At 41.3% G+C, this 26,264-nt stretch overlaps 1 protein-coding gene across 2 annotated transcripts in view; it reads left to right on the top strand.

Moving 5' to 3' along the window:
* drp2 (dystrophin related protein 2) overlaps positions 1-26,264 on the top strand; it is a 258,344-nt gene that overhangs the window by 180,541 nt on the left and 51,539 nt on the right. For both annotated transcript variants that reach the window (XM_066649310.1, XM_066649312.1), the window contains 7 exons: positions 698-844; positions 7,875-7,953; positions 11,847-11,907; positions 14,875-14,936; positions 16,095-16,169; positions 20,806-21,007; positions 25,373-25,458. In XM_066649310.1, coding sequence (XP_066505407.1) covers positions 698-844; positions 7,875-7,953; positions 11,847-11,907; positions 14,875-14,936; positions 16,095-16,169; positions 20,806-21,007; positions 25,373-25,458 — 712 coding nt within the window. The remainder of the gene's footprint in view (positions 1-697; positions 845-7,874; positions 7,954-11,846; positions 11,908-14,874; positions 14,937-16,094; positions 16,170-20,805; positions 21,008-25,372; positions 25,459-26,264) is intronic.

The raw sequence follows: 26,264 nt of genomic DNA, 5'->3' as shown, positions 1-26,264 counted from the left end.
CAGTTCAGGGTCGTGGTGAGTCCGGAGCCTACCTGGAATCATTGGGCACAAGGCGGGGAATACAGCCTGGAGGGGGCGCCAGTCCTTCACAGGGCATGTATATTACTAAATACTCTTATGAACTGACCAATAGAGAAGCCCTAAAGTTCTGTGAAGGTTTGATAACATTCAGGCACAAGAACATCAGTGAGGTTAAATAGTGATGTTGGATGATGCTTGGCATTGGGTATGGAGTTTTTAGGCTCGTGAGCAACTGCTTCAGATCATCCCATTTCCCATTTCATTTCATGATTTTCTACACCCTTTTGGAAATGTAGCATAGGTGACGTTACCCTTTTCCTTTGTATTTTCCTATGGATCAGCTTTTGTGTTTGACTCTTTGTTACACATATTGGTAAATTAGTGGAGCAGGGTCTACATATGCTCTGCCATCATGGTTTAGTATGTGTTTCAGGGCTATGTCAGTATGCCCTGTCCAAACAAAGTGGCCGACCTCATGTGTCTGTCACCAGACGGCAGTCCATTAGCCGTGAGTGTGAGGGTTAGTGCTCTGTTGCTCTTGATTTATCCTGGACAGGCATCAGGAGCAGCCTGTGCTCACTGACACATCAGACTTCCAGCTGTCTAACTAACACACACAGTCTGACTACTGTGTCTCCTCCCTTTCTAACTTTCTCTACCTCTGCTGTTTCTGCAGCTGTTCAAGGAAGAGCTGAGTCAAGTCAAAGAGGGCATGAAGCATATTAATGACCTGGCTCACCAGCTGGCTATCTCCGATGTGCACCTGTCCATGGAGAACGCCCGAGCCCTGGAGCATCTTAACAGCAGGTGGAAGCTTCTGCAGGTAAACTACACCCAGCCTCCTTTATAGGACGTTTGAGATTAGGGCTAATGTGGGTAACACACTAACTAACTGCTTTTTCATTGGTCTGACATGGCATTGTATGTGAACACACTGTCTTCACTGGGCCACATATAGGAATTGCTTGGGATATCCATTTGGAGGTTAATCTTGCTTAAATGATAATAAAGTAATGTTTAACTCATAAAAAAGACTTTTGCGAACTACATAGTAGCAGAAGTGTATCATTAGAAAAGCTTAATACTCTATAAGTACTGCACCTTTCTGAGTAGGTTATTAAACCATAACTAAACTTATAATTTATCGGTTTTTTTTTGTCATTGAAAATTAAAACATAAAATTTGGAATTTGTTATTAGATACTTTTACTTAAAAGCTTATATTATTGGTTAATAAAAATATTATTTCTGGGGGTTTTAGAAAAAAAGTAATGCATTTGTATTAAGCCTTGCACTTTAAGCTTTTAATTGAAGATATTTGTATTTTTCTCTGAAACTCCACTCCTTTATTACAATGGAAACTGGTTCGTCAGTCAATCTGATGCTTCTGTTTCCTCCGGGTGACTGTCTGTGAGGAGTGTGGTGTGTTCTCTCTGTGTCTGCGTGGGTTTCCTCCGGGTGACTGTCTGTGAGGAGTGTGGTGTGTTCTCTCTGTGTCTGCGTGGGTTTCCTCCGGGTGACTGTCTGTGAGGAGTGTGGTGTGTTCTCTCTGTGTCTGCGTGGGTTTCCTCCGGGTGACTGTCTGTGAGGAGTGTGGTGTGTTCTCCCTGTGTCTGTGTGGGTTTCCTCCGGGTGACTGTCTGTGAGGAGTGTGGTGTGTTCTCTCTGTGTCTGCGTGGGTTTCCTCCGGGTGACTGTCTGTGAGGAGTGTGGTGTGTTCTCTCTGTGTCTGTGTGGGTTTCCTCCAGATGACTGTCTGTGAGGAGTGTGGTGTGTTCTCTCTGTGTCTGCGTGGGTTTCCTCCGGGTGACTGTCTGTGAGGAGTGTGGTGTGTTCTCTCTGTGTCTGTGTGGGTTTCCTCCGGGTGACTGTCTGTGAGGAGTGTGGTGTGTTCTCTCTGTGTCTGTGTGGGTTTCCTCCAGATGACTGTCTGTGAGGAGTGTGGTGTGTTCTCTCTGTGTCTGCGTGGGTTTCCTCAAGGTGCTCCGATTTCCTCCCATGCTCCAAAAACACACATTGTTATATTAGTGTGTGAGTGAATGTGTGTGTGTTGCCCTGTGAAGGACTGGCGCCCCCTCCAGGGTGTATTCCTGCCTTGCACCCAGTGATTCCAGGTAGGCTCTGGACCCACTGGATAAGCAGTTACACATAATGAGTGAATGAATGAATGAATGAATGAATTAAATTTTAAGACTTTTCTCCCATGACTTAATTCATAAACCAACCTCTAATTTGTTAAACTCTGATATACCCGGTGAATCAAAATGATATATGTGTATGATATATGTTGTTGTATTTGATGCAATATTCCTGTGTGAATAGTGTGTTATATGTTAAATCCAACTCATCTGAATGAAACAATCTGCTCCTTCTGCTTGGGACCATGGATATAGTGAATTTTAAAGTCTAATTCTCTAATATTTTTCCTCTTAAATTTTTTATCACCTCAGCTTCGGGTGAGCCTCCTCAATCAGTTCAGCTCAACTGCACTGAATTCAAACACACAGACACACACACACACACACACACACACACACACACACAGAGGGACTCGCACTCAGACAGCATCTATGACTAGCTAGCAAATGCCCTCAGTCTTTCATGAAAATATTCATTAATTAGCAATTTCCCATCATGCTCAACAGGGGAGTGTAAATTTAACTAAAAAAACAAACGTATCAGTTAGGCCCAGTTTGCACTGTCCCACAGAGAGACATTAAAGCATTATTTTTTTCACATTATTAAACAGCTATTATAGTGGCTCCTATTGGCCTGGATGTGTCAGAGATACGGTACTGGGACTAAAAAGCAATTTGTAAGTTGCACAAATTGCATAAAATAATGGTATAATTCAAATTTATTAAGTGAGTGTGTGAGTTAATGTGTGAGTGTGTGTTGCCCTGTGAACTCAACTCAACTCAACTCAACTTTATTTATAGAGCACTTTAAAAAACACCAACAGTTAAAACAAAGTGCTGTACAAAAGATGTTTATAAAACAAACTAAAACAAAATAAAATAACCAATAATGAAAAATAAATAACTTAAATAAAAACAACACTAATAAAATTAATAAAAGAAAACAAACGTCTCATGCTGAGTTGAAAGCCAAGGAATAAAAATGGGTTTTAAGATAAGTTTTAAAAACCGAAAGTGAAGAAGCCTGCCTAATCTGTAATGGTAGGCTATTCCACAGTTTCGGCGCAGCAATTGAAAAAGCTCTATCTCCTCTGAGCTTACGTTTTGACCTCGGCACCTCCAGGAGCAGCTGATCAGCTGACCTGAGGCACCGAGCAGAGACGTGGGGGTGTAGCAGCTCAGTGAGGTAAGGTGGGGCGAGTCCATTTAAAGATTTGAAAACAAATAAAAGAATCTTAAAATGTACTCTAAAATGCACAGGCAACCAGTGGAGAGAGGCCAGAATGGGAGTGATATGTTCCCTCTTACGTGATCCCGTTAAGAGTCGGGCAGCAGCATTTTGCACCAATTGGAGACGTCTGAGGGAGGACTGGCTGACTCCAAAATACAGTGCATTGCAGTAATCCAATCGGGATGTGATGAAGGCATGGATTACTGTTTGAAAGTGCTCGTAAGAGAGAATTGGCTTCACCTTTGCCAGCTGCCTCAGGTGGAAAAAGCTGGACCTAACTACTGTGCCTATTTGGCGGTCCAATTTAAAATCACTGTCCATCTTAAAACCCAAATTTAAGATAGTTGGCTTCACATACAAAGTCAAGGGGCCCAAATCAACTGGAGGGGCTTCACAGGGACCACTGGGACCAAACACCATCACTTCTGTTTTGTTTTCGTTAAAATGTAAAAAATTTAAAGCCATCCAGTCTTTAATGTCATTGAGACATAACAACAGTGGTTTAATTGAGAAAGCATCTTTCTTCTTTAAAGGGACATATATCTGGCTGTCGTCAGCGTAACAGTGAAATGCAATGCCATGTTTTCTCAAGATAGAGCCCAATGGGAGCAGATAAAGTGAGAAAAGGAGGGGTCCTAAGATTGAGCCCTGTGGAACTCCATATGATAGGGGAGCTGAGGAGGATTCTGAGCCAGCAAAACTCACACACAAAGTTCTGTCCGTCAGATAGGACCTAAACCAGTCCAAAGCACTACCACAAATGCCGACTAGATGCTGCAAGCGGGAAACTAAAATGTTGTGATCCACTGTGTCAAAAGCAGCAGTTAGATCCAGCAGGACAAGAATTGCATGGTCCCCAGAATCATTGGCCAGGAGAATGTCATTAAAAACCCTGAGCAACGCTGACTCTGTACTATGCAAGGTTTTAAAACCAGACTGAAAAACCTCCAGAATATTATGCTCATCCAAAAATAATTTCAGTTGAGCATAAACAACTTTCTCCAAGATCTTTGAAATAAAAGGCAGCTTGGAAATAGGCCTATAATTAGCCAATACTGTATGGTCGAGGCTAGGTTTCTTGAGCAGGGGTTGTACTACAGCATGTTTAAAACTCACAGGAACAACACCAGAAGACAGGCTGCTGTTAATAATGGCCAGAACCTGCTGCCCTAGAGTATGAAAAATCTCTTTAAGAAAGTGAGGAGGCAAAACATCACAAGGAGAACCTGAGGGCTTTAAATGGCCCACCACATCCTCCAAGTGCGACAGAGTCACCGGCTCAAACCTATCAAACACAGCCAAGCAAGGGGCAGAGTCAGAGGGGTCAACAGCAGGAGCTGTGATAAGAGCTCTTGCAGTAACAATCTTATCAATAAAAAAGTGCAGAAAGTCATTACACATGTCAGGAGATGCTTCCAAACAGACAGGCTGAGGGGCCTTAAGAACAGAGTCAATGGTTTTAAATAACACACGTGGCTTATGACAATTTGCCATAATAATATTTGACAAGTGTTCTCTCTTAGCCTCTTTGATGGTGCTCTGGTAAGAACGGCAGCAGTCTTTTAACATTTGAAATGAAACCTGCAGCTTATCCTTTTTCCATCGGCGTTCAGCTCTGCGACACTTCTGCTTTGCTGCACGCGCTTGGTCATTGAACCAGGGCTCAGGTTTAACTTTGGGCTGTTTAGTTCTTAATGGAGCCACTGAGTCCAGTATGGTTCGGCAGGAGGAGTGAAACCAGGAGCTGAGCTCCTCCGTATTAACAGAGGCTGAGTCAGGAGGAGGACAAAGCTGGTCGAAAGCGCAGGTGAACTGTCCGGCAGTGAAAGAGTTAAAACTCCGACCAAGCCGAGCAGGAGCGCAAGGTTTAAAAGCAGCACAGGAGAAAACAACATCAAATAAAACAGGCATGTGATCAGAAAACCCACCATCATGGATCTCTAAATTTAACACAGACAGCCCATAAGACAGAACAAGGTCTAAGGTGTGTCCATGTTCATGTGTGGGCCCGGACACATACTGCACTAAATTAAAAGAGTCAATGATGTTAACCGAGTCCTTCACCAGCGGTTTATCTGGACAGCACACGTGAATGTTAAAGTCCCCGACGATAAGGATGCGATCATATTTCGGCATATGTCCCGCCAAAAAATCAGAAAAATCATTTATGAAATCCTTATTGTATTTAGGGGGTCGATAGATGACAGCACACAGCACCGGGTCAGAGCGGCCCACCTCAAATAAAGTGACTTCAAAACTGGAAAATGAGGGTGATACAGTGCGCTGTTTACATTTAAAATTATTTTTAAAAACAGTCGCCGTTCCTCCTCCCCGGCCTGACGTCCGCGGGGTATTGAAATAACCACAGCCAGCCGGCAGAAGTTCAACGAGAGCACTGTACTCACCAGCACCAATCCAAGTCTCTGTCACAAAAAGAAAATCCAGGCTTTGAGAAGAGAAGAAGTCCCTCAGGATAAAAGTTTTATTTGCCAGTGATCTGGGGTTCACAAGGCCGATCCTGGCAGGAGCTGAGGCCTGTGCTTTAGACAGATTAGGAGCACGAAGCGGCGTCCTCAGGTTGCGGGGATTCACCCCACGCTCGCGGAGCCGGGAAAAGCAGGGGCGGCGGGGACGGGATCCCTCATCCAGGCCGATGACAGGTACCAGGGAGATGCTGATGGGCTCCAGAAAACGCCAGGACACCACGAATTGGGGGGATAATCCACGTCGTGGCCGGGAACTGGATGACGATTGTGAGAGGTAGACCTTTAGTTTCACTAGCCGACCGCCACGTTTACCGCGGCGGCGGCGACGCTTTCGCTGAATTGTTTGGGCCGAGGCCCGGCGCAGGTGATTCGGAATACCCGATAGGTGCGGGGGCAGAGGATTCTGTCCACTGTGATTAAAAACACCTACATCACAGGTATTATATCTAAGATCCAGGAGAAACTGGCGATCATACACCAGTAGAGACTTCACATGTGAAGTGCCAAAGCTTAGCAACACTAACAACACAAGGCAAAGTGAGAGCAGCAGACGGCCAGCCACACACACCGGCGCCATCTTGATCCAAGAACACAGACATGCCAGTGTGAAGGACTGGCACCCCCTTCAGAGTGTTTTTCTGCCGACCCTGATCTGGATAAGCGCTTGCAGACAACAAATTAACGTATAGCTATTACATTTATTTACATTATAATACGACATAAAATATGTAAATGGTTTTGATGTTTATATTTGCTGTTCCTACTGATATTACCATTTAATGTTATATCTGCTGATGTCGGGTTTTACTAGTTTTCGCATGTTGTTTTTTCAACATTTTTATGAATGATACCATGAACCTGTTAAGAGAATTCATTCATTCTTTCATTGTCTGTAACTGCTTATCCAGTTCAGGGTGTTTGCGGTGGGTGCGAAGCCTACGTTGAATCACTGGAATCACCCTGGAGGGGGCACCAGTCCTTCGAAGGGTGACACACACTCACACATTAACTCCCCACTTATGGACACATTTGAGTCGCCAATCCAACTACCAATGTGTGTTTTTGAAATGTGGGAGAAGACCAGAGCACCCGGAGGAAACCCACGCAGACACAGGGAGAACACACCACACTCCTCACAGACAGTCACCCGGAGGAAACCCACACAGACACAGAGAGAACACACCACACTCCTCACAGACAGTCACCCGGAGGAAACCCACGCAGACACAAGGAGAACACACCACACTCCTCACAGACAGTCACCCGGAGGAAACCCACACAGACACAGAGAGAACACACCACACTCCTCACAGACAGTCACCTGGAGGAAACCCACACAGACACAGGGAGAACACCCCAAACTCCTCCCAGAGTTGTTACCTTGTTAAAAGAAAACATAATTTTATTATAATTGAATGCGAAAATTATATTTGTTTTGTGTTTTGCACATTAAAGTTGTCTTTCTATTAAAGGGAAAATATTATTTTACATTTTTATTTTTTTCTCTCTGTTCACCCACACACACACCCACGCACGCACACACACAAACATGCACACACGTGCACGCACGCACACAGACGCACACACACACGCACACACACACACATGCTCTCTTTCATCTAGCTGTCCCTTTCCACTGCTCTCTCTCCAGTGTAACACAGCCACACAGCCTTCCTGCCACATTTATTTCAACTATTGTCTTCATTTGAGCCCTATTCTGTCTCTTTCAAAGGACAGAGAGAAGGGGCCAAGGGAGAACAGTGTGTGTGTGTGTGTGTGTGTGTGTGTGTGTGTGTGTGTGAGAGAGAGAGAGAGAGAGAGAGACTGTGTCAGTGTCTCTGTTTGTGTGCATGTACTGTTCTGTTCTCAGAGGGGTGTTAAGGACAGGAATGAAGAAGTGTCTCTTGTGATCCACCCCAAGGGGTCTCTATCTCTCTCTCTCTCTCTCTCTCTCTCTCTCTCTCTCTCTCTCTCTCTATCTATCTCTCTATCCTCTCAGGGTTCAATTGAAGAGCGCCTGAAGCAGCTGCAGGATGCCCACAGAGACTTTGGCCCCGGATCACAGCATTTTCTCTCGAGTAAGAAAACTTTCAATGTGTGAAAAAGATTTCTAAACACTTTAAATCATTTTATATGTGGTCATTGTATCTTGTGCTTCTCAGTATAAGATTATTGTTCAAACTGATTTTAGTGGAAGAGTCTCATTCTATTGGCAGAGAATTTTGATTTCTTTAACGAAAATTTATTGGAAATAAGCAAATTTATCTGTTAATGGAAAAATACATTTTCACTAAATGACTGACTTAAAATAGTTAACAAAGATGAGTTTTCTCTTTATGAGATATGATTGTTGCAGTGCATTCTTCTCTGTGGGTTTGGGGTAGTACCAGGACAGTTAGAGAGCAGGAATGAAAGGTAGGTGCAGAGATCTGAGCAGTTTAACTGAATAAAACAGCTGAAAGATAAAGCAGTGCATTTGAATCAGCACCACTGGCATCCGTCTCTGTTCCCTGTTGTTCTGGAGCTCTGGATCTTTTCCTTGGAAATCCCACAGTGAATACAAAGTGATCCCCTTGCACTGGCAGGGTTAGCTGAGAAAAAGGATCATGCTTAAATCTCCTTGGCTGCTGCTGAAGAGCCGTGACTCTCTGGGAGCCGCAGACGACACGTGCAGGGCTCTTTTACTGATATCTCCTAATACAGGCTGAAACAACTCAATTATTTAGAATTGACAGCAGTACAAATCAGTCTGTTTACTTTGGAACTTGTTTACTTTGCCATAACTCGCAGAAACTATGAAATTCCCTTCCCAGATGTAAATGGTGCTGCTCAAATGTTGCTCGTAGATGACTCAGGAGACTTAATGGGGATACTCCTAACATTACTCAGGAGAAATGGCATGAGACTTGAGATCCTTCTGTCCAGATAAAAACAATGACGTTTTCAAAGCATAAAATCTGAGGCTCTGGCTGGATGTTTTTATACGGATATCTAGTATATAGTGTTGTATATCAGAGCATAACATCTGAGCAAAATATGAGACTACATATACGTTTATGGCATTTAGCAGATGTTCTTATCCACGGGGACTTAATAAAATGCTTTGTCATCTTACTCAGGGAATACATCCTGGTCAGTGTAAATAGGATTAGAGCCCAAATACCATTGAACAAGGATACCACTAGATCCAGAAGATCTAGAACCCACAAAATAAGCACACGATAGCATTCAAATTAAATAAATCACTGTTGATATGTGGGAATAAGATACATTTCAACAACAGCAGTGTTAGTAAAACTAAAACTCAGTAGGATATATGTGAGAACCCTGGACTCTTTATTTCAGGAGAAATATCTGAGACTTAAATTCTCAACAATTTTTCCATTTAATCTCTGTGTTAAGTAGAAGAAATTACAGATAGCTCTTATTTCTCTTCACTGTAAAAAGTGGGACTGGGGTCAATTAATATTTAGTTAAAAACTAATAGTCACTTGCACTTAATGTAGTTTGAAATAAAATTGAGCTAAATTCAACAAATTTGAACAAAGTATTAACTGCAATTTACACAATTTTGGCTGAATAAAATTAGCTGGGAATATGTTGAATAGAATTTATTCATATTTTATGAGTAACACCAAAGATCCAGGAAATGTAATAGATTTTACTCATTGGGAGGTCTTTAATTTTAATCCCACACTTCCGTCCAACGCATTCTGAAACTCGTGAACACCAGCATTGTTGGGTTCTGAACGTCCCCGGACTTCCCAAAGTGAACAGCTTTTAAATTATTAACAGCAAAAGAACAATTTTTATCTAAATCTGTGTATTTTGTTTGAGGCGCTCTTAAATGTGGGGACACGCAGTTCTAAGCTCCGGATTTTTTAAGGTGGATCGGTGTGTTTGAGGGGAAACGACAGTTGTTTGTATGTGGATGAAGTTTAACTCGTCTGTAAGTTTTTAATTCACTGATTGAATTCCCAGAGACACTCATTTGTAACTCGAGGTGTTTAGTTTGTAGCACTGTCGCTAATGCAGTTAGCCGTCTCCGGAGTTTGGAGGCATTTCCACCTTAAGAGATCCGACACCGCAAAACCATGGAGCAGAACTAGAGTAATCCTCATTTCTGTTCGTTGTTTTCAACGTTTGGAGTTCTTTTCTCTGTCTAAAACAACACCAGACGCCTCTGCTATGAGCAGGGAGAGAGAGAGGCCTAGCGGGGAACTGAGGCGGTTTATTTACTAACACTGGTGCTTCGTAAAGACCGGTTCGAGCACAGACTGGAGAGTTAGCTGAGGGTGAGGAACAACGTTTGATTAAAAAACAAAGTGTTTTTGTGATTACAATCCTGAATTACGGTTTTAAGAAGCTTATTTTGTGCTTTCTGTATTGTGATTGTCGTTCACGTGTCTGTTGACGGTATAATGAAGCCATGACACGACGCTCAGTCTCTGTCAGAGTACACTTTCAAACGGTCATTGCAGCTCTAGCGCACTCTCTATTTCCCAGTCGCATTTTCTCTTTTCGCGCCATGTACCCGATGGTTTCTGTTAAAGTAGACCATTCAGATCACTCTGACACTTTTACTGCTGTGTTATTTCTGTCAGAAACGGTGTTATTCACTGTTTAATTGCACTAATTTGTGTTTCGGACATTGTGTTGTAATGTTCGTAAACAGGCTGTAGCAGATATGGCTCGCAGTTTACTTTTTTCTGTGAATCTGCATCGTAAAACTAGTGTTTTCCCCGTGTCTGCGTGGGTTTCCTCCGGGTGCTCCGGATTCCTCCCACAGTCCAAAAACACACGTGGAGGAAACCCACGCAGACACAGGAAGAACACACCACACTCCTCACAGACAGTCACCCGGAGGAAACCCACACAGACACAGGGAGAACACACCACACTCCTCACAGACAGTCACCCGGAGGAAACCCACACAGACACAGAGAGAACACACCACACTCCTCACAGTCACCCGGAGTTAGTTAGTTAGTTAGTTATAAAGTTAGTTTTAAAATATTAATAATGACAAATCCAAGAGGTGGTTGTTTGATGATGTCATGTTGTTTTCAGCTCCTGGCAGTTTTTCTGTGGCTTTTTCATTGTTTATATCGATATCGGAATTATCGGAATCAAATTACCTTAAAGGGATACTATGTAGTATATTTTTAACTTAAAATTACAGCTTGCCGTTGCTGCTAGGCAACCCATTGACTTCAGGACAGTGCTGTAAAAGTGAATGGCACTGCAACTGTAGGGGGAGCCCAGGAGCCAAAATTCCAGACCTTATCTAATGTTCCTTTAAATTGAATTTCAAATAAACAGTTTTAGCTCTTAGCTTTGTTAAGAAACATTTAACCCTTTAAATCAGGGGCCTATACAATATCATAAATATTCTGAATTGCCTCTAAACGAACTTTCTAGCAAAACCCATGTTCTTAATGAACCTCTGGTTTATATTTGAAGAAAGGGCTCAGAACAGACTGTTAATTGCCCGTCAGCATTTGTTAAGATGCCTCACCTATTGCTTTGCTGAATACTAACAGAACTGAATAGTTCTGTAGATTATTGATATGAATTGATACTGAAGAGCACTGATGTTGAACCTTTGACTAAGAAGCGATTTTAAGGGCCTTTTAAAAGACAGCACTCTCTCTTCTGGGAACAAAAATCCTCAGGTATTCTAAACACCTCTTGAAAACATGTTGTGTTTTGTAGTCTCTTTGCATGACAGCAGTTCGCCTGGAGGAAGCTGACCCATGCCATTTGAGATTTTGCAAATAGCTTTTCACGCATGACATGCTTGTGTAGTTGATGTTTCTCTCTCTCTCTCTCTCTCTCTCTCTCTCTCTCTCTCTCTCTCTCTCTCTCCTTATGTCCCCCTCCCTCCCTCCCTCTCTCCTTATGTCCCCCTCCCTCCCTCCTGTTCTCTCCCTCCCTACCCCTTACTCCCTGGCCTTCCCTCTCTGTCTAGGTTCTGTGCAGATACCTTGGGAGAGAGCTATTTCCCCAAACAAAGTGCCATACTACATCAAGTAAGTTGATGCAAGATGTGAGCCATCTGCACTCCTACTGCAACACAAAGCATTAGCAATGGATGCATTTCAAAAAATTGTCTGGGCAAGTGAAATAGTCTGAAATGTAGTCCGTATGTTATCGTTATCCAAAGACAAAACCACGTATCTCCCAAATAGTAACGTTATAGGAGAAGGGAAAATAACCGTTCTTAAACTCCAATGAAAGTTAATTCCAAGTCTTTTTGAAGCATTTCATGGTCCATTCATCATTAAATTTTCACACAAAGGACAGCTGTTTTTTTTTTTAATGGGACAGCAAACATACGGTATGTAATATTCCTTAATAATCATTATTTTGAGATTTATGAGGTAAAATAATCTCTCTGTATTAAATATGTTGTGCCATATTTAATACATATATGTCTGCCAATACATTTACATTTGTTTCACCACTTTTTCCAATTTAATCTCATACAAAAACGTGACGATTTCTGTTGCAAGGACGTAATCTGCCACAGTGTTTGGGCTTTTCTCGGCAAAGGGAGAAAGAAGAAAGATTCATGAAAACACAATTACTGCTCCATGGCGCAGAAGATTATTGCGCTTTGATATGAACAATATTTCGACCACGACGATCCATTGTCAGCCGCTCTGCTGTGTCACAACCCATTTCTGTTCCCATTGATATCAGCAATTCAGCCTCGAATAGGGGCATTAATGGCTGTTGTCTTTTAGGAGAAAGTATTGAGTTTGGTCCCGTGTTCTTTGTTTGGATTATTGATATTCCACGCTAGCCTCTGTTTTCTGAGCTGGAATCCATCAGTACGTCTGTAGCTGTGGCACCGGACAGCTTGCATGTCCATGGGCAGTTTTTATGGGCCGCACAAGTGGGCCACAGGAGGGATGTACAGATGGACATTGTTTGTTGTCGGCCAATCAATGTAAGCTCTTCTCAGGTGATTATGAGTGACAGAACGGCCACAGCTTCAGGCAAACTGCCCGCTCTGTGCCTCATTTGCTATTTATTTGTTTTTGTTATTGCTACTTTTGATGTCTTGTCGCTGAGCTTATTTCACAGTTCTGCTGCTCTAGTACAGAGTTTATCATGTCCTGTATAACACTGAATAAATTGACCATCAATTATAGTGACCCCAGCCAAAAGCTGTTATAGTTTTGTTTACAAAGGAGTATGTGGCATGCTTTATGGGTTAATGGGAACATACTGGTGTGTTACAGGATGTAATGCCCCACACTCTCTCACACACACACATACACACACACAAATTAGGAGCAACTGATTAATGTTTGTGTTTGTGCATAACCCTGCTCTCTCTTTCTGGACTGAAGCTGTGAGACACTGCTGGAAAGTAATCGTTATCACTTCCCATTAGTAAAATTAGTTGTGGCCAGACGTGTGCATAGCTCTATTTAAATATCCCATAAACCGCCTACAAAAGCAAGGAACAAATAACTGAAATAAAGTCTTATTTCTCTAAAAAGATGGTTTTCCAAAATGTAAATGCACCACCATATTCAGGGCGTAAATCTGAGCTCACTCTGTGACATCACTCTTATCATGACAAAGGCTATTTCACTCACTAAATTGGTAACTTGTATTTCATTTGTCATTTTTATCCTGATCTATTTTGTTACAACTGATGAGCACCTATGAAATTGATGGGATTTCTCACATTTATATAGGAAATCTACAGGGGTTAGATAATGAAAGTGAAAGGGTTCAGGGCTAAATTGGAGCAGCCTGGTGGACAATCTTCATTAACTCCACACTGCACCAGTAAAACCATGTGCATCCAATGGTTCAAACACTGTGTCCTGAAGGCGGTGCCATGTATCAGGACGACAATGCACCAATACACACAGCGAGACTGGTGAAAGACTGGTTTGATGAACATGAAAGTGAAGTTGAACATCTCCCATGGCCTGCACAGTCACCAGATCTAAATATTATTGAGCCACTTTGGGGTGTTTTGGAGGAGCGAGTCAGGAAACGTTTTCCTCCACCAGCATCACGTAGAGACCTGGCCACTATCCTGCAAGAAGAATGGCTTCAAATCCCTCTGACCACTGTGCAGGACTTGTGTATGTCATTCCCAAGACCAACTGACGCTGTATCGGCCGCAAAAGGAGGCCCTACACCACACTGATAAATTACTGTGGTCTAAAACCAGGTGTTTCACTTTCATTGTCCAACCCCTGTATGTACAGGGACCACGCCCTTGAACTTTCAGATGATGTCATCAGCCACATAAGTTTGATTTCGCTGGAGTTGTTTTTAAGCGTCTCTATCATTGTAACTGGATGATTGTGTGTGAATGCGAATGACAGTTGTACCCGACATTACCCAGATTTTTATCTTCCAGCTTCAGAGTTCAATGTCCGGTTAATGTCTGAATGAGCCCGTGCGCGTATAAAGCAGGTAATATTCTGGAGGATTCACAGTGGATTTATTTCTGCTTCATGCAACCGCCCCATGCCTGAACCATGCAAAATGTTTCCAGCTGTGGGAACATGTCTGACATGAAAAATATCCAGCTGTACACCATGTGTGATCGGGCAGTTCTCCAGACATTTTCCGGAGTTAATGTGATAACAGCTTTATATATTTACAGGTCACAACACAATTCTTTGAAACAGACATATATATAAAGGAATATATACAAAAAAAAGAGTGAGAGAGAGAGAGACGAAGAGAGAGCCTCTGTGGTATAATTTGGCTTAAACACAGATAATGTTTGCTTGGCTTTAGACCTGTGGAGAGCAGAGGGGCCAAGATGTGCAGTCATCATCATCATATCTCTCTTTCTCTCTCTCTCTCTCTCTCACTGTTTAGATTCTAATAAAAAAAGATACTTTATTTTTTCTCTATTTACTGAAGTTTCGCGCTAATCTCTTTTTTCCTTTTCTCTTTTTGTTTTCTCTCTTTCTGTCTTTTCTCCATCACTCTCTCTCCATCTTTCTCTCTAGCCATCAGGCTCAGACGACTTGCTGGGATCATCCAAAGATGACAGAGTTGTATCAAGCTCTGGGTAAGAAAATTAAATTCACATTTTTGTTTTTATACCCACCAACACACAAATCACTCTCTCTCTCTCTCTCTCTCTCTCTCTCTCCCCTCCCCCCCCCCCCCTCTCTCTCTCTCTCCCCTCCCCCTCTCTCTCTCTCTCTCTCCCCTCCCTCTCTCTCTCTCTCCCTCCCCCCCCCTCTCTCCCTCTCTCCCCACCTCTCTCTCTCTCTCTCTCTCTCTCTCGTAAACACACTATCAATGATTCAGCTTTTATTTGAACTTATTACATTGATGGAGTCCTTCGTTTGAAGTGAGGCTGAGAATTATACAAAACAAAGGAGTGAATATTAATATATTGTAGGAAAGGTGAAGAAAATAAGTCTACACACACACACACACAAAAACATTTTAGCATCTTTTTCTTCATTATAGCCCCTCTTCCCACCGAGACACCGCTCTCATTAGTGACCATATGATTGCTTTGCCTGCTCTAATTAATAGTGATTAAAGGGCATTTTCCATGTGTATTAATCCGAACTGACTGAACGCTGATGTGATCAGTGCCGGAGGCGTGCTCTCGCACGAGTGACTCATCACTTCCTGTTGGTGTGCAGATGGAGGGGGCCTAGTCAGATGTGTTTAGAAGCTTCTCCTTCAAACGATATTCTCTTTCTTCTTTTTCTTTACCTTACTTTGATTTGCTTTTCTGTGCTTTTTTTTCCTTTGTGTTTTACCAATGCTTTCTAGCCTGCTATATTTATGTTGCCTTTTTCCCTCTTCATGATACATTTTAGATTGAAATACTGCTCTTGGTAATAATCACTGACACATTACCTCATGCCTTTTGTTTTTCTAGCACCTACTACTGCTGTTATCAGTGAATATCATCACATTTATTAGAACTGTTGTGTATTTTTAAGGTTGAGTGTGTGTTTATTCACAAAATAACACCAACACATTCTTACATTTTAATGCAAGTTAAGGTAAAGATATGAATCGAAGCCATTTTGGTCCGATATCACCGTATGTTCACACGCTGTAAAGAGCAGCTAATGTATTCACATGATTCAGAATAATGGAAATCATGGAGTGATCAGAGTTCAGTAGAATTTTCGAAAGCAATGCTGTATTCCATGTGAAATGATGTCTTGTATTATGACTCAATGTTTATCTTTTGCAGCGGACATGAACAACATCAAATTCTCCGCGTACCGGACAGCGATGAAGCTGCGGAGAGTACAGAAAGCTCTGAGATGTACGTCATCCTCTCTCTCTGTTCACAGTCGCTCTATTATACTTTCTCTCTCTTTTTCTTCCATCCTCCCTCGCCTCATCACTGTCTCTATTGCTCTCGCTCTCTCTCTCTCTCTCCATATCCACTTCATCTTGCCCTCACTCTCACCTGCTGCTGACAAATGTCCTCTTCCATTCTCTCAGTGCATCAGTCATTGATTAGCTATGGACAGGCCCCAGCCTTTTCTGTCAGTTTCATTAGGGCCCAGCGATTTTCGTGCAGCCTAATTAGGCCTAATAATTGGTGCGATTATGCATCTTATAGCGAGGCAATTAAACAGTCTGGACGAGGAACTGGATGAACAAGTGATCCTCCAGAGTCAGCATTGTCAGGCAGGAGATTTATCTGCTGTAGCCCAGGCAGGAGCTCACGCTTTTGGGCATGCGGTAGTTCGTCCATTTAGTCCTGACCCTTTCTGGCAGCACATGCCTGAGCATAGATAATCTTTCTTTTTTTCTGCTCTTCATCCTCTCCTCCCTCAACCCCCCTAACAGAGTTAAACAAATAAATCTGCAGAAGTACACGCTCAGTGCACTTCTGAGACAGTCTTTCTTTCTCTTTATCTCTCCCTACCTACTTTCTAATTTCTTTCACTCTAGGGCGCTCATATTTTGTCTCTTTCTCGCTTTCCTTTCTTTCCTTTATTTCTTTCTCTGCAGCTCTGCTCCTACCATGTCATTAAGGTAATTAATTACCAGGCTGGTGTAGTAGCTCTGCAGCTTCCTGTGTGTGCTGGTTGTGATTGAATAAAGCCAAACAGGAAGACCATCCACCAAAAGGCCTGTTAGTGTATCCGAAAGCGCTCCAGCCACTCGCCCACTATATGTCATCCCATTATCTTATTATCCAATTAGGCATGACATCAGTGGACAGCTTTAAATCTATAGCCTGTCTGGAATGGCCTGGGAAAATTGCTTTAAAATAGGCGAATTGAATTAACCTGCACTCAACATGTATAATCCACACCCTGAAGTTTTAAAAAGGTGCAACAGACGTTATCAACGTTTTCAGAGAATTTTATTAACAAAGGTTTAACCAAGCTTTAGGGATATTGTTTGGAGATATTATGGGTACAAACACGTTTTCTGTGAAGTCTAATTGTAATTCAACCTTCAAACATTCTCCCACTCTTTTGTCATTTTATAATAACAGTTGCATTGTATTAAAAATTACAATTGTCATTTTATTCAACAAAAAATAACTACGTTACACTAAATTTTTTTGAAAATGACGAGTGAGAAGATTTTCTTTGTTGTTACTGCATTCTTTATGAGTTCCATCAAAGGAAGATGTTTTACAGACGCATGTGCATTGATTTGTTCTGTTCTTTGGCATAATATTGTATACGAAAGTACGTTTGAGTTTTGATTTAAATTGATCTAAAGATGGCGATTTCAATGTTAGTGATCATGAACATAGGGTATTCATATATATATATATATATATATATTTTTTTTTTTTAATAAAATGTCAGTTATTTGAATATTATGCAACAGTTGCCAGAAAATGACAAGAGCAGGAGAATGTTTGAATTTTTTATTATAAATGTGTGTTACGTAAAATTGGTTTAAACTTATTTGTACACATAACAAAATAGTATTAAAAGAGACTTCACTATCAATGTTATGAATAGAAATATAGCATATACGTATTAAACAGTGTCTTTTACTATCAGTGTTATTTGCAGAAGTCACACATACAGGAGTTCATTACTGTGTAGACATGGGCTTGAACTCCTTGTGCACCCCTTGAAGTGTATATGAAAAATAAACTTAAGTTGCTTTCAACACGTTACTTCACAGCAGGGCTGAGAGTGAGAGGGTGAAGGGTTTGCTTTACAAAAAAATTTGTAGCAATTGTCATTCTTTTGTTAAGGTGGAATGAGAAACCATTCATTTTGAAGACTTGCACTGTCATGACTTTGCTTCTCTTTTACATGCTTCACTTGGTAACGTTTTTTGAGTCAGATATTGTGAGAAACTGACGGACTGATGTCATTCATGCTTTTAGCGTATTTAGTAAACATGGCTTCTATATACTGAATTATTAATTATCGGCCGGGCACCAATCACATATTTGAGCTATTGTAATTTACAGAGTTCAGGATTTTGAGGTTATTGTAAGAATATTTTAAGATTATTCAGATTACTTCTAGATGTTTTTGCTTGTATTCTTCTAGTGAATTTGTCAAGAAATAATGGCAATAATAATTTTGGAAATCAGGCAGATTTTCAGACAACAGAATGTAACACGTTCTCAAGATAAAGCCTTTCACAGCTACAACTGTCTAAGCCGTCTTGTAATAGTATTTCTTATTGTCTCATTATGAGAACTAATACATATATTAACTGGGTTTAAAATGTTTTCACTTAGAGTTTTTCTCAGTCGCTTTGGAGCATTTCTCAGATCAGAACTGAATTTCTCAAAAACAACTGCACATCTATTTACTTGTGCACCTCATAAAAGCCATTTCTCGTTCATTTTGGACAAGCAGCACATGCTTTGGTTAATAATGCAGATGATTTTGTACAACTGTCTGCGCTGTCTTACATTGTCAATAGCTTTTACCATATTGATCAGTTTGTACCAGGCTGGTTCTCTGCTAAACAGTTCAACCCCCCAAACCATCCAGTCCATTGCCAATGTCAGTACGCTCAGAAACGTTGATCCGTTGTCATGAGTTGTGAAGACTTTATACAATGTTGTGTGACGCTTTTTGATAAATGTCTACTGAACTGATGAGTAGATTTCAGGTGAATCATGACTTTCACTGATAAAGTGGAGTGTTTGAAGCTTTCGATCAACCGATGACCAAACCAGTTCTGTAAAATAGATCAGAGGTGCATCTCATGAACCTTCAGTTGCCAAACATAGAGCACAACATAGTGTTACAACTTCTGACATTGAAAGAACAAGGAAATAACCAGTGGTCCACAGCCCAAACTAAGTACCACGCTACCTAATATGGATGCAGCATGTAAGGACTTCACAGCTGATGTTTGTAGAGGTGGGATAAGACATTCAAAAACATTCTTTCCAAGCTGCATTGCGAGGGAAGCTGTCCGATGAGAATCTGTGGCCCAACAGACAGGAATGTCAGAGGTCTAAAAAGACTCCAGTGCAATTCCTTAGGCAGCCCTATATGTACATCTCTGCCTAAAGGGTGTTTCTCTTATTTGTCAGATTTTATCCCTTTGTGCTAAACTGTCTTGTCCTTTTCTGTATCATAATGACACAGTCTGTTATTGACCTACAGTACAAACAGTAAATAGCATGAATATGAATCTTGTCCAATCTTGTCCTAATATAGGGATGACAGGCTGGCGCAGCAGGTAGTTTCGCAGTCACACAGGTCCAGGGGTCTGGAGGTTGTGGGTGACTGTCTGTGAGGACTGTGATGTGTTCTCTCTGTGTCTGCGTGGGTTTCCTCTGGGTGACTGTCTGTGAGGAGTGTGGTGTGTTCTCTCTGTGTCTGCGTGGGTTTCCTCCGGGTGACTGTCTGTGAGGAGTGTGGTGTGTTCTCTCTGTGTCTGCGTGGGTTTCCTTCCGGGTGACTGTCTGTGAGGAGTGCGGTGTGTTCTCTCTGTGTCTGCGTGGGTTTCCTCCGGGTGACTGTCTGTGAGGAGTGTGGTGTGTTCTCTCTGTGTCTGCGTGGGTTTCCTCCGGGTGACTGTCTGTGAGGAGTGCGGTGTGTTCTCTCTGTGTCTGCGTGGGTTTCCTCCGGGTGACTGTCTGTGAGGAGTGTGGTGTGTTCTCTCTGTGTCTGCGTGGGTTTCCTCCGGGTGACTGTCTGTGAGGAGTGTGGTGTGTTCTCCCTGTGTCTGCGTGGGTTTCCTCCGGGTGACTGTCTGTGAGGAGTGCGGTGTGTTCTCTCTATGTCTGCGTGGGTTTCCTCCGGGTGACTGTCTGTGAGGAGTGTGGTGTGTTCTCTCTGTGTCTGCGTGGGGGTTCCTCCGGGTGACTGTCTGAGAGGAGTGCGGTGTGTTCTCTCTGTGTCTGCGTGGGTTTCCTCCGGGTGACTGTCTGTGAGGAGTGAGGTGGATTGGTGACTCAAAAGTGTCCATAGGTGTGAGTGAATTTGTCCCCCCCACCCTCCAGGGTGTGTTCCTGCTTTGTGCCCATTGATTTCGGGGACGCTCCAGACCCACCGCAACCCTGAGCTGGATAACCAGTTACAGACAATGAATGAATGAATAACGTAATATAATAATAAACTTTGTACTTTTTACATGCAGCTCACAGTAAAAGTGCAACCTAGTGCTTTTCACTGCCATCAGAACATTCAGAAACCACTTGATATACTGACAGTGTGGCTAAACATTTTGACTGTCTTGTTCGTAAACAATGAAACAAGGTCTGGTCATTCTGATGACACTGACATGTCCATTGACATAAATACTTCACTATGGGACAAGGGCTAAGGATTTTGAGCAAGTTACAAGCATCTGTCAGTAATCCATAGTGTGGTGCTGTTTGTACAAAATGTTCTGAGAAATGCACATGATGTTGTGCAAATTTAAACGATGATTCGAGAAATGCTCCAAAGCGACTGAGATAAACTGTAATAAGAAGTGTGTGTTTGTGTATGTGTATATAGTGGACTTGCTGAAGCTGGCGAGTGTGACGGAGGTGTTCAGGGAGCAGGAGCTGCAGCAGGGCGAGTACGTGATGGACGTGGTGGAGGTTATCCATGCCCTTACAGCTCTGTATGAACGACTGGAGGAAGAACGATCTGTTCTCATCAACATTCCTCTGTGTGTGGACATGTGCCTCAACTGGCTGCTCAACGTCTATGACAGGTGCTGTCACACTAACACACAGCAAATAATGTCTCACTGATATTTAAAATATTACCCGTTTTGAAAGAGTTGTGAGAGAATTTTTAGATTATTTAACCCATTTCTAGGCAATTTATCTTAAATTATTTTATTTATTTTTATTTAGAGAAAGTGTCTTCCATTGGAAGTAGCATTATTTCTTAAAAATACAAGTCTCCCAGTGGAATAAGACACTTCCACACAATATAATAAATTAAATATAGTAGAGAATAGGGTGAATCATCATATAATGTTGGTATAATGTTTATATTACATACATGGGCAAATTTAAATATGATTTCACTGGATAAGAGATCAATTTTTGTCTCTGGTGTGCACTTGTTTGACATTCTTTGACCTTGTAAGCTCCTACTCTCCTGCTGACTCTCATTTATCGTCCAATCATGGCCCTCTTCACCTTCGTTTGCTTTGTCAAGGTTAGGGCTCCTGCCCTTCTGCTGCTCTGAGTGGCGGCTTGATTTAAGGCATTCTTTTATAGTAGGGCTGTGTGTTCCCTTCACTCCAGTGAAGTGTATTAGATCATAATAAAGGCAAAGGGAAATCAAGCCAGGCATGTGGCCAATCAGAGCATGTGGGATGGAGTTAAAAGCCCCCCCCCCCACCCCGCCGCTTGAACTCGCTGCCAAAGCTCTTGATTGAGAATGTTAGGCACTCATTCCAACATCCATAAACAAAACAAAACAACCTCGCCATTTAAATTTATTTCCGTATTAATTTATTTATTTTCCATCCGTCATAAATTTGTTTAGCAGCTCTTAACTACCTGCTGCTAATGGCTGGAAATCACCGCTTTCACCCTACACATAAATTGCAGTAATTGCTTTTTTTCGTTTTGCGATAAACACAGGGAGTGAATGAGAATGAGCCGGGTGCATGGGAATGATAATCACCGGTTCCTGAAACAAACGAGGGAGAAACGAGAGAGGTGAACATTCTGGAGATATGTTCACACTCGAAAATAAGCTCCGTCCGTCTGTGGGGAGTGGTGGGGGGTAGAGTTTGTGGGAATATATCCTCGTACATGGAGCAAAAAAAAAGCTGCTTTTGTGTCATTACAGGAGATTTGGTGGAATATTTCTGGATCTGCGACATTTGTTCCCATTTCCCTTTGCCTGAGTACATGGTTCAGTTTTTTGGACTATTTTAAATGGATCTAGCACTTCAGTGGTATCGCTTTTGGGATTTCAGCCCACTTTGCATACACCACATCTTTTCCTCACAATGCATTTATTCGCTATATTTTTGGGTAGAAAAAATATATGGTACATGTACATTATCATTCATTAAAGACCCAGTTGGTAGAACAGCATTCTAAAAGTCAATGTGAACATTAAACATTAATATTAAAATAAAAACATACAAGTGCAACATGGTTATGTAAATGAGATATAATTGTGAGATATGTATCAAGGAGCAAAACACACACTTGATGGCACTCACCTAGTGATGGTTTTTCTCATACATACATTTAACCGATCAGCCACAACATTATGCCCACTTTGTTTTGTTTTTTTACACTAACGGTCCATTCTCTCAGCTCAACTGATCATACAGGAGCACTTTGTAGTTCTACAATATACAGTTACAGACTGCAGTCCATCTGAGAATAGTCCATCAACGCAAATATAAATATTTGTATAGCAACAGATGAGCTACTCTCTCTGACTTTACATCTCCTGTGTGGATCAGCAAGTAGGTGTGTCTGACAGAGTGGACAGTGAGTGGACACATTGTTCAAGCTAAAAACTCCAACAGCAATGATATGGCTGATCCACTCATACCAGTGCAACACACACAAACATACAAATCCACGTCAGTGTCTTTGTAGCACTACGAATGACCCAAATCACCCAAATCATAACTGCTCTGTGGTATCCCTTTGGGGGCCTGACCATTGAAGAAACCTCCTACTTCTAGTGATAGAACTACAGCTTGCTACTCTCTGCTCAGTGAAGCTGGGAGAATGGACAGTGAGTGTTGAAACACAGAGGTAAAGTCATAAAGTGGTTTATTGTTTTATAGATCATTATAGATTATAGTCTTCCCACCCTCACCTCACACTGCCTCATCTCTTTTTTAAGGTAAGGGAAAAAGTAAGTGGCCTTAGTAATTGTCATGAAGCCCATTGTCCATAACACTGTTGTTAGAGGCTGTGTAGAAAATTGTGAGCTCTTCTGCGAGGTCTGTATGTAGAAAACTGAGGCACAATGTCTTTCACTGTTTTTAGGCTCTATTTATTGGACCCATTACAAGCACATACACATTTATGATTAGTTATTATAATGTGCATTTTTCAATAATTTAAAGTACTATTGGTTAAATACTACTACTAGTATTGCAGGCCCATGCAGATAGGGGGAAAACACACCAAACTCAGACACCTCAGGCAACGTTGGAACTCAAGATCCTCAGACCCCAGATATATTTAAATCAGTTGTATTTACTTTTAAATGATGAATTTAATTTGCACTTCTGGTAGATGCTAACTGCAGTTTGTTGCCTTGTACAGAGCAATAACAATAAAGTTGAATCCACCTATCTATCTATCTATCTATCTAAACTGTGAGGTATGGTTTTAGTGGGGCATTGTTCATGGGCAGAATCTCATTGTGAGAAATTGGACACACCTTTAAGTGCCAGGTTGAAGTAAGGAAAATACAGTGTTGCACAGTTATCTTTGCTATAAGAGTAGGTCCGAGGATGTAGTAGTATAAGCACATTTTTAATCCAAAAAGAGTTCTAGCATTGCACTGGCAGATTATAAATGTCACACACTCTGTTGCAACACTCCTTCCACCTTGTCACAGGCTCATTAAATTCTATTCACTAAATTAACAAATGGAAATGAATGCACATGTGCCGTACAAAATTAATGTCCCAGACATTTTTAAAAAAACAATAATTGTAGCACTCTTTCACGTGTTAATTTGCATTTGAATTATGTCCTATTTTTTATTCTTCTTTTCTTTTTTCTCTACACAATCTGGTAATAAGATGCAAATTTGATTTGTGCTGTGGTTGTTTATATGTGAACTGTGTATTTAGGATGCTGTTATTAAGACGTCAGGACAATGTCATGTGTATTGTAGTTGCTCCAGTTTTGCTGAATTTAATTATTTTGCTTTATATTATTACATATTTATGAATATCACAATAACACTCAATTATAATTACATAATCAAGGAATAATAAGCATACAAACAATAACTAGTAAAATACCCAGAGTTCTTTGAATATATCAGATCTGCACAATACTAACACAGCAAGCCTCTAATGAAATATTCAGATTACATTCTTTCTTGTTTCAAGTCATAGCTCCTTATGAAATATTAATGAATATTTATTAAATCTCATAGACAGGTTTGCTTCATGTATAGGGAAGTGAAATGTCTTTAATATGCGTTTTTTCTGTCAATCATTAAGGCTATTAAACACTATTATGGGAACATTTATTAGTTAGATTTGTTCTCCTGAAAAATAGGAATGTGTATTTTTTGTACCCATGTTTATATTATGATCGTCATGCCCTCGTCCTGTCATGTCTGTTTTCCCGACCATGTGCTCTCTCTCAGCACATGGCTCTGTTTGTTGTTGCCCTAGTCCCGCCTTTGTTCCGCCTCCTCGTGTGTCTCATTTGTTACCCTGCCCTCTCATTATCTGTTCCAAGTGTATCTTGTCTGTGTCTTGTATTTAAGTTCCCTTGTGTCTCTCCTGTTTGTCAGACATTTCTCCTTCGTTCTTGTATTTTTTCGGTCATGTTATCAAGTCTGTCTGTCTCTGCAGTTTCTCCGTGATTGTTTTACACGTCGTCTTTTCATGTCGTAGTTTCATTTCCTCTGTCGTTGTTTCATTATCTCTTTAGTCTGTCAGTCCCGTTTGCCCTGTTTAGCTCCCCGTGTCCAGTTTAGCCTGCTTGGCTCCCTGTTTGTTTTCTTTCTGTAAAAGTCTCTTTGTTTTGTTATTTTTCGTTAATAAAGTACTGTGTTTTAGCGAGTGCATCCGCATCCGTCAGTACGCCCTCCGCGAGTCCCTGACAATGATGCACATATAAAATATGTTTTTAATTTTTTCTGTAAATGCCGTTTATTGATTAACAAAGGAAAATAATGAATATTTACAAACATACTGCACTGTTTTTGAATATTACACAAATGTTTTACGTACATGTAAATCATTGTTGTTTGTTTATATTAGTGAGATGTTCTAAAGCAAACACAAACCCTATGCTTTTGTTGCCCACTAGAAAAAGTGTATTATTTTGTATAAATAATTACATAATTATAATTTAATAGGTGATACATTTCTCTTTTTCTGTGTTCTTCACAGCAGTCGTAATGGGAAGATGCGGGTTCTGTCTTTTAAGACGGGGATTGTGAGTCTATGCAATGCAGACATCCAGGAGAAATACAGATGTAAGTAAGAATAACCTTCACTCAGGTATCAAAACCGTGCCTCTGTCAGTGTCTGTATACTGATCAACCACAATAAAATGGCCAACTTTTTTTTTACACACGTGTTCATTTATCAGCCCTGTAAATCTCTTCTGTCAAAAACATCTGCAAGACTTCAGCACTTAAATAAAGTTTGCCATACGTACCTTATTCACTCTCTCACACACACGCGCGCACACACACACACACACACACACTCAAACATCCACTTAGCCTAATGGAGGCAACACTTCAATAATGCTGAAAGCTTTGCTCGCTGTTTCACTAAAACACAAAGCCTTAGCCTGCAGCCTCCATCGACGTCCTCACAAGGTTCTTCCTTTGTCCTGTATGCTCTGTAGTCTGTACTCTTTTCTCTTATTTTTACATCTTTAATCTTTTATTTTCCTCATCTTAATCCCCCCCTCTAAAGAGACATGTCATTTTTATTGACTGGGTTTGAGTTGATTTCCCTTTATTAGACAGTGTTAGTGTGACAGCACCTTTCACAGACGTTAAGCAGGCAGTTGAGGCACATGTCCACATTCCGAGGGATGAGTTGATGAGAACAGATTGTCTTCCACAAGTCATTCATACAAAGCTGTGAGAGCACGGTTCACCTCCACCACTAAATTATTGACCAAATTATTTTTTCAATATACTCATATTATCTGCCAATGCAACGACACTTAGGACCAGGAGCTCCTACCAACCCACAGACTGTGACAAACAGCTACTTAGTCAGGTTTTTAATGATCTGCCTAAGATTGAAAACAAGAGATAAAATG

This window comes from Hoplias malabaricus, chromosome 17 (genome assembly GCF_029633855.1).
Source record: "Hoplias malabaricus isolate fHopMal1 chromosome 17, fHopMal1.hap1, whole genome shotgun sequence".
In the NCBI taxonomy this organism is placed as follows: Eukaryota; Metazoa; Chordata; class Actinopteri; order Characiformes; family Erythrinidae; genus Hoplias; species Hoplias malabaricus.
Note: the sequence above shows the minus strand (reverse complement) of the source record. Positions and strands in the feature narration are given on the sequence as shown.